This window comes from Danio rerio, chromosome 3, assembly GCF_049306965.1.
Source record: "Danio rerio strain Tuebingen ecotype United States chromosome 3, GRCz12tu, whole genome shotgun sequence".
In the NCBI taxonomy this organism is placed as follows: Eukaryota; Metazoa; Chordata; class Actinopteri; order Cypriniformes; family Danionidae; genus Danio; species Danio rerio.
Window position 1 is genome coordinate 38079021 of NC_133178.1, and position 22518 is coordinate 38101538.

A 22518-nucleotide genomic window follows, 5' to 3' on the forward strand; every position below is an offset into this window, starting at 1 on the left:
TCGGTTGCTCTAACAAGAAGACTAAAGACCATGGCCTCTACCAACTGTCGCTAGAGCACCTTTTGAAGTCAGAGGAGTTATACTGTTCTGTTACACTTTATTGTCATTACAAATGTACAAGTACAAGGCAACAAAATGCAGTTTAGGTCTAAGCAGGTGATATAGCAGCAAGTGCAGGATACAGGTATAAGTTATAAAGTGCAATTATGCAAAACTATGGGAATATGTAGTTTTAAATGTGTATTAATGTATAATTCGTATACCTGTGGTTATAGAAAAAGTAGTAAAGTATTGGGTAATTTGTTTATATTACTGTAGTTGTTGTATTACCACATGCACTATAAAGTTACCACAACAGATAAATTCAAATACTTTCATAGCATGGTTAAAAAAAACTATAGTATTGACTATAAATGTCAGGACTATATTTTTTTCATGAAGGAACCAGCAATCCTTTTATCAACATTACTGCAAAGCAAATTATATCAAGATCCAGTCTCTCTGCATTATTCTACAGCTAAATACATCTAAATGCCCTTTAAAAATATTAAGTAAACTTTCTGAAAAATATAATAAATAATTTGATGCTGAAATACTGCCTTTGAAAATACAATACTTGTTATATTAAAAACTAAACAAAATAAAACTGATTGATTGATTGATTGATTGATGGATTGATGGATGGATGGATGGATGGATGGATGGATGGATGGATGGATGGATGGATGGATGGATGGATGGATGGATGGATGGATGGATGGATGGATGGATTGATTGATTGATTGATTGATTGATTGATGGATGGATTGATGGAATGATTGATTGATTGATTGATTGATTGATTGATTGATTGATTGATTGATTGATTGATTGATTGATTGATTGATTGATTGATTGATTGATTGATTGATGTATGCTGTGGTGGCTAAACAGACATCAATCAGCATAAATGTGAATTAAAAATTAGAAATATTTTCAAAATATACATCTTGAATTTAAAACTTGTAACGCTTTGTTTAAATATATTTTTTAAACATAAAAATTGCTAGATTTAATTGTAAAACAGGAAAAAAAGGGGTAATTATTTAATTTAGAAAATGTATTTGTATTACTTTTGTTTATTTATTTTTTGTTTCTTTCTTTTAATAAACCGACCAGCAGAAAACAAAAAACAGCATAAAAATGTGGTCTTTTCATAACTTGGTTTAAAGCACTTATAATACACACTGACTACACAGATTTAGCAGTACAGTACAGAAAAGTTCATAACGCGCAAATGCACTTACCAGATTGACTTCATCCACTGTGATGGGCTGTGTGCGATAGCGAGTGCCCTTCTGTCTGCGTCTCTCAGTGGCCTCATGAGGGCTGCCATCTCTCACAGGACTCCCAACAGCACCCAATATGGGCTGAGAGAGTTTATTGAAGAGAGCCAGTTTCTCACTCATAGAGAGTTTAGTGCCAGCATCATCCTCCACCTCAGGCTCTGCCTCACCTGCTTCACCTGGCTGAGGACTGCAAGAAGATAACATCAATATTGATTTACAGATGTTGTAAATATTGATAGAGATTAATATGCAAGAAATTTCTAGTGCATTGAATAAAAGAAGTCCCACCCACCTTGCTGCCATCATGGTTTCTTCAAATGTGATTGGCTGAGTGAGTGCCCGAGGATCGTTGTTACGGCGAGATCTGCGTTCATGGAAACTTTTACTGGAGCGAGGTTTAAGGAACAAAGATGCCTCAGGTGAAGCTGTCTTCTCCAATTCCTGATGACAGAAAAATGAATTTAATTTAATTTAATTTAATTTAATTTAATTTAATTTAATTTAATTTAATTTAATTTAATTTAATTTAATTTAATTTAATTTAATTTAATTTAATTTAATTTATTATTAAGATTTTAGGCAAGCGATGAATGGATATACTGTGTAGATTACCAAGAGCTAGTATTGGACTATGAGTAAAGAAACATAAATTATTGTGATGACTTGCTTGGCCAAATAAAACTTTAATTCATTATATTAGTTTACGAGATTGGTTCATTCATATAATACAGCAACATTTCATACAGTGAAAAGCAGTAAGTAAATCAGCATACTATCATCTCAAAAATATTGCAAGAATTAGATGGTTTGTTTGCAGTGAAACTTGTTCATGCTTTTATCAGCAGCAGGGTGGATTACTGTAATGGACTCTATGGCCTTCCAAAAAGACAGTCAGACATTTGCAGTTCATCCACAATGCTGGTTTGGAATTATGACCAGAACCAGAAAATCGGAGCACATCACACCTGTTCTCAGCTCTTTACACTGGCTTTCAGTTACATTCAGAATAGGTTTTAAGCATTATTACTTGTCTATCACTGAATAGCCTAGGACCTCATTACAGATATGCCTACTGAACACAAACCAAACTGATCACTCAGATGACCAAATAAATTAGAAATTCCAAGAATTCAGTCAAAGCAGGATAAATCTGCCTTCAGCTACTACGCCCCTGCTGCAGGAATCAGCTTTTAAAAATGATCAGATGTGCTCCAACATTAAACACGTTCAAATCCAGACTGAAAACACATCTGTTTAGCTGTGCCTTTACTGAATGAGCACTGTGCTACAGTATGTCCAACAGATGACACTATTATGTCATTCTTTTTATTTTAATTATTTTATAACCTGTTTTAACACATTTTAATCTGTTTTTACTTTTTATTTGTTCTTATTTTCTTATACTTTTATTCCTGTTTATGTTAATTGCCACTGGGTATAAAATGTGCTATATAAATAAACTTGCCTTGCCTTGCCTTGAATGTCAATGGAGACTGCGGCAATGACTCTACAAAACTTTCAAAAAGCCATAGAAGTGGTGTATTTGACTATTTTATGTGAGAAGATTTAACTCATCAAATTCTATCCATGCTTGCGTATACTCTTTAATAATAGATACATAATAGAAACATAATAGTTTACATAACTAATTTCTAATAACTGATTTATTTTGTCTTTGCCATGGTGACATCATATTTTATTAGGTTGGTTTTTTTTCAAGATACTAATATTCAATTTAAAGTGCAATAGGTTATTTAGTGATTTATAGACAAGTAATATTGCTTAAAACCTATTCTGAATGCAACTGAAAGCCAGTGTAAAGAGTGTAACCTACCTACCTATATGGGTTAACTAGGCAAGACAATAGACAATAATGTTCAAATTTGACAAATAAATATATATTTTTATTAGTCAGTAGAAAATACATATATATATTTATTAAGAGGGGCTAATAATATTGATCTTAATGTTGTTTATATTCTTAAAGCTGTTTTTATTCTAATCAAACTAAAATAAACAAGAAAAAAACATTATTATATGAAATACTGAGGAAAAAATGGTATGCTTTGTTAAACATCACTTAAAAATTCAACAGGAGGGCTAATCATTTTACTTTTACCTCTATATACGCTATTATAAGATCATGCATCATGCCATATGTAATCCCTGGTCACAACTCACTTTCGTTTTATGTAAAAAGAAAATAAAAACAGCTTTAGTTTTTTTTTTAAACAACATTAAGATCAATATTATTAGCCCCTCTTAATAAATATATATGTATTTTCTATTGACTAATAAAAAAAACAATTTATTTGTCAAATCTTCTGAGACAATCTGCTAATATATTCAAAGCAAAAAATGAATAACTTCTCTTCTCAACGTGGGTAAATAATTTAATAACAGAACTGCAATTCTTGGTGAACAAGTTCTACCATTTCTATGAAAAAAATAAATCTAACAGCATTGCACTTAATGACTGTGTCTGTGTGTGGTGAAGTGGGTCAGTGGCAAGATGAATAAAACAGAGCCAGGGTTGGCAGTCTGGGTAAGGAAGTCACAGTAACGAATGAAATCCAGCAGGTCACACTGTAACCAAACACTCCAGCTCTCCTATTACCACCTACGTCCCAAAGACAGACAAAAGCACAAGAACACAGAAGAAGAAAAAAACACACACACTGGAGCAGAAAGCTTAGAAATGCCTAGCGAAATAAATGACTTCAAAATTAATTTCTTTTCTGCTTAATCCATAACAAATTCTGCAAGATTAAAAAATGTCCTTGAATTTAAGTATTCTCAGTTTCTATGTGTCATTTCTGAAAAATCAGATGATGCCAATAAAATAATTCATTATTATTATTTAATACATTTTATGGTAATGGATAAGTATAGCCTACAGTAATTATTATTAGCTTATATTACGAGGGAAAGTCCCTACTAGGATAAATATATACAAGTTTTTTTTTTTTTGTGTGTGTGTGTGTGTGTGTGTGTGTGTGTGTGTGTGTGTGTGTGTGTGTGTGTGTGTGTGTGTGTGTGTGTGTGTGTGTGTGTGTGTACCTTGTGTTTCTTACATTGTGAAGATTAAATGTCTCCAAAAGTAAGCAAAACCAGTAAATTTAAAACTTGTGGGCACATTTTTCTTTGGTCCACGTGAGAGAAACAGCTCATAATTCATACAGAATTAAATATTTAAAAAAAAAAAATTAACACCCAGATTGGTGGTTCATTCCACTGTAGAGACCTCTGAAATAGAGAATTAGCTGAATAATGAAAATGCAGATTCTTTTCTGTGAGGTTTGGGTTTAAGGGTAGGGATAGATTATACAGTTTATATAAAAAATCATTGTGTTGTGTGTGCATGTGTGTGTGTGTTCTCAACCATGGCAATGACCTTTTTCTATTCAGGCTGCAGCACTTGCTAAAGAGATACGCTGAGCTCTTGTTTCACCTACTTTAAACAGAGACATCTTGGCAGCTACGCTCATCTTGGCTCTGTCATCCGTCTTTGCATCCACTGCAAGAAACACAGCAAGCACATTACATGGTCAAACACAGCTCCAAGACACTCACATGCACTTCAGAGTAACAGAAATGCCACAGTAATCAATACTGACAAAAGCACAATAGACTCCATCAAATGAACTGGATAAGCTGATCCTGCTGCACATACATTAAATGTAAATATACCATATTTATGTTGTTTTATAGTTATGCTAAGACTGACGGGATGAGAAATATTTAACTAAATTAGATCCAGGTATCAATATTCTACTTCTTAGTCTGATTATTACATTCAGAAGTTTACATACATTCAGGTTTTCTGCAATGCTTTTTAGGTATGCTAATGGGGTGTTATATAAATAAATGAGCACTAATTAGCTTAAACTTCCAGAACATAAATTTGATTATTGTATGAGCTCAAAACTTTAGTGTCCAAAGTTGTATGTAATCAGACAAATAATTATGATTCACAGAAAACACCCTCTAAAATGGCATTTGGTATTTGGAGAAGGAATCATTTAACTAAATTAACAAGATTAAGGTGTTATCTGAAAGCTAAATAGGCTTTAAACTGATGTTGACTTTATTAGGATCGGACAATGTTTGGCAGAGATACAACTGTTTTAAAATAAAATAATAAATAAACAAAAAAATAAAATAAAATATTATTGTCAGATACAAAAATTGATGAAATTAACCAAAACTATAACTACTATAGCTACACACACACACACACACACACACACACACACACACACACACACACACATACATGTGCATTTGATTCACATTAGATCATAGCAGTGCAGATTCTTCATGAGATCATCAAATGACTAACAAATGTATCATTTCAGTGTGTTTGGCCGAATAGACAAACAGGCTGGCAGATGTAATCTTCACCTGTGTGTACTTTTCTTGACTGGCACATTTATGGCACTCACACATGCACACATACACACACACACACACACACACACACACACACACACACACACACACACACACACACGCACACACGCTTGAGTCCATTTGTCTCCAAGGCCATGTGTGAACTTATTATACTAAATGTGTTTGAGGAATTAATGGATGATTATGTAAGTGTCATTGATACACTCCTCAAAAGCACGGCTAACATTTCTCAGATTTCTTTAAGCTTGCTTTAATACGGCCTCATAAGATTTAACCTCTCATCAGTAATAAACGGAGGTTTATAATAACTGTTTACGACAGTATCCATTACTTAGAATATATGCATGTGTAAAAGTGTGTGAGAGTGTGTTTATGTTTTGATTTACTAGTATCACACACAGTATCTACTACACACACAGTCTCATTCAGACGCATCATTTTATTCAATCATACATTCAGCAGCTTTATAAAATCTAAGTTTTTAAAGGTATACTGCATTTATGGTATGAAGCAGAAAAATTACTTTTGCTGCTTGTTCACACTACATTTTTTTTAATTATTTCAATCTACACAATTCCTAAGGGTTTTTTTTTTGGGACAACTTCATTATTTTATGTTCAATCTACTTAAATTTGTAAAAATAATTAAGTTAAGTTAATTGCTTTGTGTTAGGACAACATGAAGGAATTGTGCGGAACCCAGCATTTTTTACAGTGTGAAACTTTTTAAAAAAACTCTTCAGACTATGGTTAAAGAACCATTTATGAAAACCTTTTCACATGTACATATATATATATATATATATATATATATATATATATATATATATATATATATATATATATATATATATATATATATATGCTACTTTTATAAAAGTTTGCACTTTTTGTGAAGAAAATGAATAATTTTATTTAGCAAGGATACATTTAAAAGTAAAAAAAAAAAAAAGACATTTAATGCAACATTTATAATGCTTTATGCATGAATTCTGAAATTTTTGGGGGGGTTTATGCTAAAAGTGAAACTTTAGTATCACCCACTATTATAAGCTTTAGACCAAGCCTGCAAAACTATAAGCATATTGTGTGCTTTAAAGAGCACCTATTTTCCCCCCTTTTTCAAGATTTAAAGAGTCATGAAACACCAAAACACCTTTTTTAAGCTGTTGACCGTCATATATGTGTCCCATGCTGCTACAAACACTATTAAGACAAAAAAAAAAAAAAAAAACACTATTAAGACACATATATTTCACAAAAAAATGAAAATTGGTTGTTTTTGCATTACTTCGAGCAAATTCATTCTTCCGGTTTGAAGCGAATTTTTGAAGCTGCGTCACGGCAATTAGATCCTTGCGTGTATTCCAGCGTGTAGACTGGCTGTCTGTACCTGGGAGTACTTTGTAACGTCTCTAAGCGTGCTGCATTCATTCATGAGAAAGACTGCATCAACATGCAGTATTGTGTATGCGGTGCAACTTCATTAGTATGCATGATAGCTTTGAAGACAGTTTTAGCTGAAGCAGTGTTCAGACGCAAGAGAGAAATGTGCTGGAACGAAGGTTTTGTTTTCATTTTCTCGCTATGAGAGCGCAGCTGGACTAACGTGTGGATTACAGTGCACGCGGCACACGGCAGAAATATGTTTGTACGGAACATTTTTTACTCGAGAGCTTTTCGCATCTAGAAATGGTGAAATCCAGATTTGCTGCTCATCTCCTTTAAAAAAAGACATAGCTCCAGTTGATGTTGATTGTCCTTTCTCTATAGATTTGGTAAGCGATCAGTGGTCTTTGTATCTTTATTCAGATGGCAAAGTTAGTTCGAATCAGCAGTACTCTTTCAGTGTTTAAAGACAGACCTTAGTCAAAATGATTTCTAAGTTACTTAGTTTACAGTATGTTAATATCACTACAATATTATGGACTGAAAGATCTGCTGTAAATGCTGCTCTCCGAGTGTAAACACCAAACTTTTACCGATCATCGTGTTAAATTTTCACCACGTTTTGTGACAGGATAGTCTACACACACACGGCTTTCTGACTTAAAGAGTGCATCTGAGTTACCGAGAAATGCAGAGGTTTTTTTCTCTTATACGACGTGCGGTATATCAAACATTCTTTCTGTGATGATGAGTCACACAAAATGCCAATACTTAGGTTAGGTTACAAACACACAGCAGACACACACAGAGCGAGGCTTTTGCAGTTCATTCATAACAATTTGCTTTTGCATAATGTTATCATTATTAGCGGTATTTTTTATTATATCCATATTTATATTTGTTTTATTAAAAACAAGCTTAGATTTGCCCACCTGTCAGGTTTCAGACCATATGGGGCACAGCATGTGTATTTGGATATAACTCAGGTTTTTGAACACACTTATTTATTATTGTTCATTTATTCATTTGCTGAAAATTAGAACTGAATTTAGAAATAGTTTTGAAACAAATCTTTGAGCTTAACAAACAAAATTAATTATTCATTTTCTGTTGTCGGCTTAGTCCCATTTTTAATCCATGGTCACCACAGCGGAATGAACCACCAACCTATCCATCAAGCTTTTACGCAGCGGATGCCCTTCCAGCCGCAACCCATTTCTGGGAAACATCCACACACACTATGGACAATTTAGCCTACCCAATTCACCTGTACCGCATCTCTTTGGACTGTGGGGGAAACCGGAGCACCCAGAGGAAACCCACACAAACACAGAGAGAACATGTAAACTCCACACAGAAACGCCAACTGAGCCGAGACTCGAACCAGCGACCCAGCAACCTTCTTGCTGTGAGGAGACAGCACTACCTACTGCGCCACTGCTTCGCCCGAAATTAATTATTCATAGGCTAATTGATGTCTGTGCATACAAGGTTTCCCTTTCAACGAGAGCGAAAGTGAAAGTCGATTATGAGATGCCTTATCTTTCATTCTCGGGCTGCAGATGTTCTGTTTTCTTGCTAGTGAAATGTTCAGTTTTTCCACTTACAAAGTTGTCATGTGAATAGCAAACGCGCTTGTGGCGCGATGCAACTGACTCTTAAAGGGAATGGGAGATGAGACTCTGATTGGTTTATTCTCAAAACACAGCTATAACTCTTTAAGAAAATGAGCTCAACCCTTTTAGACTATGCGCCACAGCGCAAAGTGGATTTTTCCGTCCTTAACAAAAATGGATTCTGACACACGCCGTGAAAGCGTTTGCGCCCTGCGCTTTGTGCATGGATCTTCAAAATAGAGTCTATTGTGTTTATACACTTCAGTATGACTATGAAGACCCTATACCTTCATCATAGATGCCCTTTAAACCATTATAAAACAAACGTTTTGAAGGAATCTAAACAGTTTACTATACATTAAATATTATATAAACTAGCAGCTCTTGTGTTTTATTGGGAAAAGCTTACATATATTCAAAATGTCTCGCTTATAATTTTACAAGCCCTAATAGAAATACAAAATACTATGTTTTTAGAATAGAACTATTTATCACACACACAAATTTTTGTAAAATGACATAAGTTTTTACTAAATATACATGCATACTCCATATAAAATGCACTTGGCTAATATTTGTATGCTAGTGTGTTGAGTTACTATGCAAAAATAAAACATTTAGATGAGTTAATATATTTGTTAAAGAAATGTGACATTTGTGCATTTTGTATGTAAAATCTCACAGCAATTTGTAACTTTTTGATTTAGTGGCTAATTCATATGAATTCTTAAAGTCTCATTCGTACAATTTAGTATGATTTGCTTTTCACCCAATGACAGTTGGGTTTGTTGGTGGGGATTGGGTGCCACGCCTCCTTTTTAAAATCATGTATTTTCATACAACCAAACTTGTATGAATTCGCCACTAAACTGACAAAACGTAAAATAATTACAATTCATAAAATTTGAGTTTTGATAAATGGAACCATGGTTTAAAAAAACAGAAACTCTTTGAACAAAACTATAATACTTTTGTCTTACAGCATCAAAACTTTTGCTTATAACAATAATGTCGACTCAACTTAATAAGTTTTTAGAATTCGAACCTAATTTTAACTGAATATCTTCACTGTAATTAAAACCAAAGCAGTTAAGAAGTGCAATGACCTTCCCACTTGCTGACTTTACCCTCAAAAATGATGTTAGCTGCTTGTTCAAACAACTCACTTAAAATGAGCTGAAACATCACAAACTTAAGCAACAAACACAGGCTTATTCTGAAAATGTAGTCCTAAATTTGTACAATTAGTTAACTTAATCGACATGAAACAATTGAGATAGTTTAAATTAAAAACTATCATAACACCAATTAAAATGCAGAAAATATCAAACATTTCAGTTTCAGGCTCTAAATATGTAATAGTAAAATGGTATTTTAGCACTTACTTTGTGAAGTGTCCTGATTTTCACCATCCACCGTTCTGCAGAATAAAAAAAGTTTATCAGTGGTAAGTCTTATATCAGAGTTAACCACTTACTAAGTCAAAGAAGATGAACGAGTCAATCAAGCTCACACTTCAACACCCTCTCAGCGTTTCTCATGCAAAGTAATAGAGGTTTTGCAGAATGAAGTGAGATGACTTCACACCAGATCTGCTTTAACAAGCCTCTCTGGCAAATTATGACACATGCACTCTCAGACACATCTGTGCAGGTTATAAGCATGACATAATGCAAACTATTAAAACGATGAGCTCCTACACACCCTGATCAAGCACACAGAATTCATGCTGAACTCATTTACTACCTCATGACTGATGATCTCTGACATCTGATAATATAGCACAGGTATGTGTGATAATAAAGGAGAACAAAAACCCCTAATAACTCTTTAATTATACTCACAAATTATTCAAAATGACTCAAAACACTAATTTAACATTTGTCAGAATGTTAAGTTAATATTAAAGTATTTTAATAAGGTAATAATTTAATAAATTGTGAATTTATTATGACAAAATATAATATAATATAATATAATATAATATAATATAATATAATATAATATAATATAATATAATATAATATAATATAATATAATATAATATAATATAATATAATATAACATAATATAATATAATATAATATAATATAATATAATATAACATAACATAACATAATATAATATAATATAATATAATATAATATAATATAATATAATATAATATAATTTTAATATAATATTCATTTTTCTTATCATGTGAGCTGTGGTAAAATAATACTGAAAATATGTCTTGGTATATTATGATCTCTTGAGTCTCTTATTTCACCAATGCTGTAGTGTTTCATACAAAATACAGAAAATGTCAAATACAATAAGTTCAATAAATATAATAAGTTATCATAAATGTATTATATATATATGATTTATTATTATTATTAACACACCAAGCTTGCAAAAGTGAAACTGTTAATATTAAAATGCAATCAATTATGTAAATATTTTTACAATTTAAAATAAATGTTTGATATTTTAATACAGTCCATCCGGAAAGTATTCATAGCGCTTCACTTTATCCACAATTTTTATGTTACAGCCTTATTCCAAAATAGATTAAATAAATTTATTTCCTCAAAATTCTACACACAATAGCCCATAATGACTATGTGAAAAAAATGTTTTTTTTAAATTGTTGCAATTTATTGACCTGAAAAATCACATGTACATCAGTATTCACAGCCTTTGCTCAATACTTTGTTGATGCACCTTTGGCAGCAATTACAGCCTCAAGTCTTTTTGAATATGATGTAACAAGCTTGGCACACCTGCTCTATCAGGTTAGATGGGAAGCGACGGCGTAGTCATTTTCAGATCTCTCCAGAGATGTTCAATGAGATTTAGGTCTGGGCTCTGGCTGGGCCACTCAAGGACATTCACAGAGTTGTTGTAAAGCCACTCCATTGATATTTTGGCGGTGTGCTGTGTTACGGGGTATTGTGTGTAGAATTTTGAGGAAATAAATTAATTTTATCAATTTTGGAAGTAGGCTGTAGCATAAAAAATGTGGAAAAAGTGAAGCGCTATCAATAATTTCTGCATGCACTGTATATTTAAAAATCATTAAAACACTAATGTTATATGATCCAACAGAATCATTCGAATATGGTGATTTTAATACAGTGATTATTTTTACTTTTGATGAAAGCAATTGTGCCTCTTAATAATTTTGTGTAAACATTTTCCTAATATTCTCTGATAAATAAAAAAAGACATTTGTTTGACACATTGTGTAAGACTAAACACTATAATAAAACAATTTAAAACTAAATTAGTCAAATAAATTGGTAAATTTGTAAAATAAACTTTTAGGGCTCTATTTTGACGGTCCATGCACAGAGCAAAACGCAGGGCGCAAACGCTTTCAGGGCGTGTCAGGATGCGTTTTTGCTAATTTAAGGACGGGAAATCTGCCTTGCGCCGCGGCGCGTGTTCTAAAAGGGTTGAGTATATTTTCTTAATGAGTTATAGGTGTGTTTTGAGAATAAACCAATTAGAGTCTCATCTCCCATTCCCTTTAAGAGTCAGCTGTGTCGCGCCAAAAGCGCATTCGCCATTAACAGGACGCAAAGTAAGTCTAAGTGGAAAAAATGAGCATTTCATAAGCAAACAGTTCACAGTTAACAGTTTTTTAACAGAAAACTGTCAAACAGAGCATCTACTGCGTGAGAATAAGAGATAATAACTTTCACTTTCGCTCTTGGATAGGGAAACCTTTACGCACAGACATCAATTAGTCTATATATACGTTTGTTTGTTAAGCGCAAATATTCGTTTCAAAACTATTTCTAAATTCAGTTCTAATTTCCAGCAAACGAATAAATGAATAATAATAGCAAAATTTGCTCTAAAACCTGAGTTATATCCTAAAACACATGCTGTGCCCCATATGCTCTAAAACCTGACAGGTGGGCAAATCTAAGCTTGTTTTTAATAAAACAAACATAAATATGGATATAATAAATAATACTGCTAATAATAATAACATTATACAAAAGCAAATTGTTATGAATGAACTGAAAAAGCCTCCCGAGATGAAGAAGACATAAAACAGTGATTTTTCATATTTATGTAGGCTAGAAAATATTATGTTTTGTAATATTTTAATCCTTTATATTTATATTCTATATCTATTCTTATTATATACTATATATATATATATATATATATATATATATATATATATATATATATATATATATATATATATCCTTAATATTTACATTTTTTCATATGTAAAGATATTTCTTTATATGTATTTTTTCATATGTAAAGATATCTCTCTTGTGCGTATTAAGCAGTCTGTAAGCGAGGCGCAACTCAAAATAGCAACGCGCCAGCGGTCTGCCTCAGAACGCCTCCCTTTTTAGACCAGAACGCCTATGGACGCAAAAATGAACGCTAATGCATTTGCTATTTAAAGAGCGTAGCGTAACGCCTCAAAACGACTCTTGCGCCAAGCTTAAACTACCAAAAGACTACTGCGCCACGCTTTGCGCCACACTGCGCCGGGTGTATGATAGGGCCCTTAGTTTCAATTTAATGCATTTGCAAAAAGTTTATTTATTTAAAATAAAATCTTCCTGAACCTTCTGCATAGCAGTTTATCATAAAGTGTACACCTCTTCTTTTTGGTATTTTACTTATTTATTTAGACAGTTTAAAAAAATTCTGGTTGCCTTAAATGTTTAAGCTGAATCAAATTAATCTATAAATCCATTTAACCTATATTATGTTAAACTGACTTAAAACAACTTGCGAAACTTATAAAATTAAGTTAGAACATGATTAACTTAGTTTAATAAGTTACAATGACCTAAAAACATATGCTGTTTTATTTTTTACAGTGTAGTTATTTACTTGCTTATGCTGTCAACAAATAATCTGTGTACGTATTTTTGTTTAAAAAAAGTAAAAAGTGACTACATAAACAATACTGTATGAATACTGTAGTATTTGTCACATTAATAAAGGGTTAATGAGGTTAACAAGCACAACACCTGAATACAGTAAATGACTGTGTCTATGTATTCAACAGACTGCAGACGTGAGTGTATCTCAAAGACGGTCTGGGTACCCGCAGCTCTCCTGTATCTCAAAGGCTGTAATGGGTTGCGTACGGAAGCGTTCACTGTTTTTGCGGCTCGCAGCAGGATCTCCTGGCAGGTACCGACGGGCACGACGGCGATTTCCCTCAGGCTGACCCGCCAGATCAAGAGTCAAGGCCACCACATCACCATCAGCCACTCTAGTGTACAGCAGAAAGAGCAGAATAGATGGACGACAGGAGGTATGTGTGTGTGTTTGTGAGAGAGAGAGAAACAGACAGATGAAGAGAAACACTGCTCATCCTCACAGCACAGAGATGATGGAGAGTTAGACAGTGTCAATCACACACTCGCCAAAACTACTGCTGCACATTAGCATTGTGTTAGAACCACAAAATGTGTGCTGTACACACTTAAATTCCCTTATTAAGCTGGGGTCACCACAGCGGAATGAACCGCCAACTTATTCAGTATATGTTTTATGCAGCGGATGCCCTTCCAGCTGCAACCCATCTCTGGGAAACATCTATACACTCTCATTCACACTCACTACAAACAATTTAGCCTACTCAATTCACCTGAACCACATGAAACCGGAGCACTCGAAGGAAACCCACTTAATCACAGGGAGAACATGCACACTCCACACAGAAATGCCAACTGACCCAGCCGAGGCTCGAACCAGCGACCTTCTTGCTGTAAGGCGATCGTGCTATCCAATGTGCCACTGTGACGTCCCAGTTCATTATTATCACTGTAAAAATTGTTGTGACTGTAAAAATCTATCTATCTATCTATCTATCTATCTATCTATCTATCTATCTGTCTGTCTGTCTATCTATCTATTTGTCTATCCATCCATCCATCCATAAACCCACCCCCACCCATCCACCCACCCACCCACCCATCCATCCATCCATCCATCCATCCATCTATCCATCCATCCATCCATCTATCCATCTATCTATCTATCTATCTATCTATCTATCTATCTATCTATCTATCTATCTATCTATCTGTCTGTCTGTCTATCTATCTATTTGTCTATCCATCCATCCATCCATAAACCCACCCCCACCCATCCACCCACCCACCCATCCATCCATCCATCCATCCATCCATCTATCCATCCATCCATCCATCTATCCATCTATCTATCTATCTATCTATCTATCTATCTATCTATCTATCTATCTATCTATCTATCTATCTATCTATCTATCTATCTATCTATCTATCTATCTATCTGTCTGTCTATTTGTCTATCCATCCATCCATCCATTAACCCACCCCCACCCATCCATCCACCCAACTATCCATCCATCCATCCGTCTGTCCGTCCCTCCGTCCGTCCGTCCGTCCGTCCTTCTGTCTGTCTGTCTGTCTGTCTGTCTGTCTATCTATCTATCTATCTATCTATCTATCTATCTATCTATCTATCTATCTATCTATCTATCTATCTATCTATCTATCTATCTATCTATCTATCTATCTATCCTTCTGCAAATCCCTAGTGTCTTTAGGCTCATCTCTGCTTAGATATGTGTAAGTGCTATTTCTGTGGTGGTAATAAATATCAAGCAGAGCTGAATACACACACACACACACACACACACACTGAGGTATCCCTACACTCTATCAGATGCAGCTGGACTGCTGTTTTGCTGTAGAAGAGCGTTCTTCAGCTGGCCTACTGAAACATGAGTGTGTAACAGCGGTGTATCAGAGGTTGAGTCTGGAGGGCTTTCTCCATCCACCGTACCAGACAAGCCCATCACACATGCCCTGGAGAGGGTGATGGAGAGAAGCAGAGGACTTCAGAACTGCAGGAAATAAAGTGTGCAAGACAGACATGCACACCACGGACAAGGCTAGATGGAATGTAGACGACGAAACAAAGATATGCTCCACAAGTTTGGGGTCAGTAGGATTTTTTAATGTTTTAAAATAAGCTTCTCCTGCTCACCAAGGCTGCAGTTATTTAATCATGAATACAGTACAAGTTGTAAAAATATTATTGCACTATAAAAGAGCTGTTCAAAAGTAGTCATTTAATTTAATCATTTATTCCAGTAATTTTAATGATGAATTTTCAGATTTATTACTCCAGTCTTTAGAGTCACACGATCCATCAGAAATCACTCTGATATTAGTTATAATTATTGTTATTATTATTATTAATAATAATAATAATAATAATATTCTTATTACTATGTATTCATTAATTCATTTTCTTTTTTGGCTTAGTCTATTTATTCACCAGGGGTCGCCACAGCGGAATGAACTAACCCAGCATATGTTTTACACAGCAGATGCCCTTCCAGCTGCAACCCTGGTATACATATACATTCTCATTCACACACATACACTACGGACAATTTAGCTTATTCAATTCACCTATAGCACATGTGTTTGGACTGTGGCGGAAACTGGAGCACTCGGAGGAAACCCACCCAAACATGGGGAGAACATGCAAACTCCACACAGAAATGCCAACTGACCCAGCCGAGGCTCGAACCAGCGTTCTTCTTGCTGTGAGGCAACAGTGATACCCACTGCGCCACCCCGCCGCCATTATTACTATTAATGGTAATAGTAACAAAATAAATAATGACTGGATTAATAATTTTATTTGAAACTACATACAATAGGTAATAAATAAATATTTAATATTTAAGTATTTAAAATGTTTACATTTAATAAATGCCACCTTGATGAACAGAATAATTTTCTTAAAAAAATAAAACATGAAAAAAAAACGACCCCAAACTTTTGACCGGTAGTGCATTTAGGACTAAATGATTCACCAAGTTTTTTCACAAGTTATTTTGGCAACTTGATTTGCCTCGCCAAATACAACTGATGTTTTCATGAGTGAAATACATAAAGAAAAAGAAGAGGGAATGGCAAAATATCTGCCATAGCAGAATAAATAAGGTTGCTTCCTTATCCTGGTAAAAATTTGAAGATTAAATCCTCCCGGACTTACATTTGATAACAGCAAATAAAAAATATGTTGATATAAAGAAATAATTGTCAATCATAAATTAAACATGCATACTTTCTTGTATTTAAATACACAATAGCCTACACTTCTTTCGTCACCTTAAAATTAAAAGGAAATTTAGATTTAAAAAAAATTAGAAGAAACCTGAAACTGAAATTATGTGTGTAAATGTGATGATTTAGTTAATAAAAAATGCAATATGTTAAATGTGAAATGTTTTTATTTGTGTAAATATAGAGTCAGTAAAACATTTTTTCAGTGTTTATTAAACTTTGTTAAACAACTAATTTGCTCATTGTCGGTTTTCTTTAAAGTCTTGAAATTTGATATCGAGCCTTGAGGGGCTTACTTGAATGGAATACTGAATTTTATTCATGTGGTATATAATTATTACCATATTATTTACAAAAAAATAACATCTGCACTGGACAAAATGTTTAGCACAGCTTTGAATGCTTAATTTGAACAAGAAAATGTAAAGAATTTTGATAATTAGAGTACATTTAGGGTCTCTATCATGTTAGTGCATGAAAGAGAACTGTTTCACACATATTTTGCAATATGGAATACAAAAACTTTGAAGCTCAATATCTCAAAATCATTTAATGCAAATAAAACCTTATTCTTTCAAAATGATGATTTAACTATGTGAAGCTCAAACATTTGACTGAATACTGATAGCCACACTACCCATATTCATATAGTTTCTATTTTAACAAATGTAATAGTTTTTAAAAAAAATAGTTTTAAAAAAATAGATTGTTTAAATAAAATAAATATGCTAATTACAATAATCTGAGCCATTTCTGAATGAAGGAACCATTTAGTTTGAACAATTACTAAGATTTTTTTGTTTAGATGAACAAATAAAGAAATGAATAGATCCAAAAATAAACCAATAAACTATGCAAATAATTTATGCAAAGTTTGTTTGTTTGTTTGTTTGTTTGTTTGCTTGCTTGCTTGCTTGCTGCACTGGTGTGGGTATTAGAATATATCCAAGGGGCCTATGCTATGCACCTAAAGATTCCTTAACTAACAATTTACTAACAAATCCTTAATTAAGAATCCTTAACTAATAAAATTATGAATGCATTTTGTGCAAGTAAAAATACTTTAAATTATATTTCAAACATATTTATCTTTAATCTGTCATTTCAAACATCAATTAAAAAGTTCATTTTTGCTATATGCAATTTTACTTTCAAAGATGCATTTTTAATTGCTATAATTGATCGTTTAAATAGAAATATCAGGTAAACTATTTGATGACACAAATCTGTGTATGCTATAAAGTCTCAGGCCATCTCACCTGTTCTTTGTGTTTTCTCCACTGGTATCCATCTTATATCCATTGGAAATCTTTGCAGTCCTCTCTTCCAGTGTTGCTCGTCCATTCCTCCCTGTCCCTCCATTTATTCCACCAGAAACAGACGTATCCGCAAAGCTAGAGTCACGAATGCCACGACCCTCCCTCTCTCTTTTAGACCACTTTGATGGAAGCTCCTCTTCTTGGCTGCCGTAACGTTCTGCCAGCTCTCTCCGCCTCTCTGCTTTGTAGCGAGCGATCCGTTCAGCTCTGGACTCCTGGCTTACATTTTCCATTTTGTCTAACTCCTGTTTTGTCACTTAGGGTGTCTGAATTATGCAGAATAATTCCTGGCAGGTAATCGTTTTGGAAAACAAGGGTGGAGTCACAACTGAAAGTGATTAATCAGAAGCTCAAAAAACAGCAGGTTCTTATAATATGTTTGTGTTTCATCCTGATCATCTCCCCGAGGACATGGCACTGTTGAAATAAATGAAAGAGTTCTTAGTTAAAAGAGAAAGTTTAATGAATATAGGTGTCACATATCTTTAGATGAAAAAGAGGACAGGAAAACACCCTCATTCAAGAATCAACATGCTTAAAATACAGTTCCTGGTTATTTGTTATTTCTTAGGTCAGTAACATGAAGGTCGCAGGTTCAAGTCCCAGCTAGGCCAGTTGGCATTTCTGTGTGGAGATTGCATGTTCTCCCCGTGCTCGCGTGGGTTTCCTCAGGGTGCTCAGGTTTCCCCCACAGTCAAAAGACATGCGCTACAGGTAAATTGAATAAACTAAATTGGCTGTAGTATTTGGGTGTGATTGAGTCTGTATGGTTGTTTCCCAGCATTGGTTTGCAGCTGGAAGGGCTTCCGCTGTGTAAAACATATGCTGGAATGTGGTTCATTCAGCTGTGGCGACTCCTGATGAATAAAGAGACTAAGCCAAAGGAATATGAATGAATGAATTTAGTCAGTACTGCAGTCAGTAACAAAATTAGTTTGATCATACAAGTAACATATTGGATTACTTTTTCTTTAGTTTTGACCTAATTTAATTATTTCTGTTTTCATTTGTTGCCAAATATCTTATTTGATATTTGAATGGCAAATGAATCCAAGAAAATTACTTTCCTAAAGTAGTTGTAAAGTGTCATGTGGCATTTCATAAGCTGTTTTATTGGTAGTGTTTTCCATTTGAAGCACTAATTTGACGATTATTTGGGAAACAAACCATTTTTAGAAAGTCTTTCACATTTACACAGTTACATTTAGTCATTTAGTACAAAGCGACTTACAATAGAAGAGGAATTCAGTGATTAAATGAAGATGCAGTAGACACAAGAAGTGCTGATTATACAAAGAAACTGTGTGGGATTTTTAGAGAGAGAAGCGTGTTTCAACATTTGGTTTGTCAAGCCCACTCACCAGTGTAAAGCTCACTTCATAAATGTTTGTTTGTTTGTTTGAGATGTTTAATAGTTATAAGAAAGTGTCTGGTGCAAATGTGCAAAACTAGTACAAGTGTCTGTTAAGTAAGCAATGTGTATTTATATAGCACATTTATCGTGTATAGCCATACACCCAAAGTAAGTTACAATCATGAGAAGAAGGTCTCTCCACACCACCACCAGTGTGTACTGTAGCATCCACTTGGATGATGCGATGCAGCCACAGGACAACGTTGCCAGTGCACTCACCACATAAAAGCTATTGATAGAGTGGGGAGATCATGATACAGCCAGTCGATGGGAATGATTGGGAGGCCAATGGAAGGAATTTAGCTAGGACACAAGGGTTACACCTGTACTCTTTTACGAAAAGTACTATCAAATTTTTAATGACCGCAAGATTCAGGACCTCGGTTTAATTTCTCATCCGAAAGATGTCGCTCACTGACAGTATAGTGTCCCCTTCACTATACTGGGGTATTAGGACTCACACATACCTCATATTGAGAATCCCCTGCTGGCCTCACTAACACCACCTCCATCAGCAACCTATTTTTCCCATGTGGTCTCCCATCCAGGTTATGACCAGGCTCAGCCAGGTTAAAATGACAGAAAGATGAAAAAATTTTGTTTTCTACAGGTGGTTTGTCAAGCCCACTTATCTGTGTCTATTAACATATATTTAAAAGTCTTTATCCTGCTATAACTATAGCAAATCTCTTCCTCACTGACACTTTTTCAACTCAACACAACTCGACTCACTTTATTTCTATAGCACTTTCAACAAACCACAATGGGTACCAAACTGCTGTATATAAAACACATAAAACGCATGCAACTATACACAAAAACAAAATACATAAACTTACAACACATGATTAAAAACTAAAGAAAGTAAGTGTGTTTTCAGTGACCTCTGAAAACACTCAAAAGTTTGAGCTGTTCTTTAAGAGAGTGGAAGATCGTTCCAAAGTCTTGGAGCTGCTATTAAGAAAGCTCTATCTCCTCGACATTTCAAGCGTGATCGTGGAACTTGCAAATAGAGACGATCATTAGAGCGAAGAGATCTCACAGGTTTGTGCACAACAATTAGCTCAGAAATATACTCAGGGGGCAGGCCATGGAGAGATTTAAAAACATACAACAGAACTTTGTACTGAACTCTAAACTGGATTGGCAGCCAGTGAAGGGAAACCAGTACAGGTGTGATGTGTTCTCGTTTTTTTGTGCCTGTTAAGAGCCTGGCAGCTGCGTTCTGAACCAGCTGCAGTCGCGAGAGAGAGGCCTGACTCACACCCAGATACAATGTGTGACACTAGTCCAGACGAGAAGAGATGAAAGCATGAACAACCTTCTCCAAATCACAGAAGGAGAGGACAGACTTCAGCTTGGCAATATATCTAAAATATAAAAAAAACTAATTTTGACAACCGCATTAATTTGGCGATCAAATTTTAGCTCAGATTTAAAGATGACACTAAAACTTTTTACAGAGGAATGTATTTTACCAGGAAGCAATGACAGATTGCCATTAGAATCCAAACCTTTTTGGCCAAAAACAATGAATTCACACTTGCCTTTATTCAGTTGGAGAGTTATTTGCTAACCAACACTTCTATTGAGATTGACTATTGATCTATAGTCAATCTCAAAACCATTCAAACACCATTATTTCGGTGGTTGACTGTATATGAAAATATGATTAGATGGAAAATGTTTTCTTCAGAATATACTATAACATGATTAGCTGCCATTGATTAGCTGTTTTTATGCGGCATATGGCTACTAGTAGTGCTCAGGAATTAGGAATCTTAAGGGAAAGTGAAACAAAAGACGATTGTTACATAATAAGTGAGAACACTAAAAGTAGAAGTAAAATTCTGGACTGTCCCTAGACAAATAGAATATCTGGTTACCCCTTAGTCATTACATTTTATAAATCCAGATTACATCTAATATGTTACAAACCAGCACTGCAAAACTGCAGTAGTAGCATGTGCTTCATAGCCTGGTTTAGTGAGGGGAAACTCCTTCATTCTGACACTCGACACCTCAACTCAGCAGTCATTGAGGGCAAGCCATTCATCAGAGAAGCTGATCCATCAACACCCAACACAGGTGTATTTTAGTATATTTCAGTCTCAGCTTGTCCTGCCATCGTGCAGAATAAACAAGTGTGTGTACTGTACACGTACTGTGTGTGTGTGTGGATGTTTCTCAGAGATGGGTTGCGGCTGGAAGGGCATCCGCTGCGTAAAAACTTGCTGGATAAGTTGGCGGTTCATTCTGCTGTGGCGACCCCGGATTAATAAAGGGACTAAGCCGAAAAGAAAATGAATGAATGAATGAATTCTTGCCAAATGTGTAGGCTATCAGAAATATTTATTTTAAAAGAACATAATGAGAATTTTTAATTAATTTTTGTTCAAAATTTTTTTACATTTGAATGTAAAAATAAAGGTAAAACTATGTGATGCAGTGTAGTTTTCTCTTACGCTTGCTTTTGTCAACACCAGTGATGGTAATAACGGCACTATAAATTAACGGCGTTAGTAACGGCGATTCTTTTTTCAGTAACGAGTAATCAAATTAATTACTGGTTCCCCTGTTCCTATTTTGTTGGGACTGGGGCGGGACACATAACAAACCAGCGATGATGACTGGTGTGTCTGTGAACATGGTGTAACTGAAACTGTAATGATTAGCTTAGATCATGGCTTAGATAGAGTCCATTTCCATCATTTGCCAGTCAGAGAATAGTGTGGGTGTTCACACACAAGCACATGCAGTCAGTTCGCACACACCAACAACCAGGAGTCAGAACGATGGAAAATCCAACAAGTACAAACGTAGCTTTCGTAAACTGGAAATATAAGCACTATTTTCCTCGTTGATGTATTGTTAAACTTATGCCAAGGTAGAATACAGTCTCTCTGCATCTGTGACAAGAACTTCTAATCTAATG

The 22518-nt window shown here is 34.5% G+C and overlaps 1 protein-coding gene across 50 annotated transcripts in view; it reads right to left on the bottom strand.

Annotated features, from left to right (window-relative positions):
• The window catches only part of svilc (supervillin c), a 64350-nt gene that overhangs the window by 25318 nt on the left and 16514 nt on the right, over positions 1-22518 (bottom strand). For 26 of the 50 annotated variants that reach the window (XM_073944850.1, XM_021474702.3, XM_073944851.1 and 23 more), the window contains 7 exons: positions 18110-18586; positions 15423-15575; positions 13820-13990; positions 10131-10165; positions 4784-4845; positions 1621-1769; positions 1287-1515 (listed from right to left, as the gene is read on the bottom strand). In XM_073944850.1, coding sequence (XP_073800951.1) covers positions 1287-1515; positions 1621-1769; positions 4784-4845; positions 10131-10165; positions 13820-13990; positions 15423-15575; positions 18110-18402 — 1092 coding nt within the window. In that variant the 5' untranslated portion in view covers positions 18403-18586. The remainder of the gene's footprint in view (positions 1-1286; positions 1516-1620; positions 1770-4783; positions 4846-10130; positions 10166-13819; positions 13991-15422; positions 15576-18109; positions 18587-22518) is intronic. The other 24 variants (XM_073944865.1, XM_073944864.1, XM_073944862.1 and 21 more) reach the window with 2 other exon arrangements.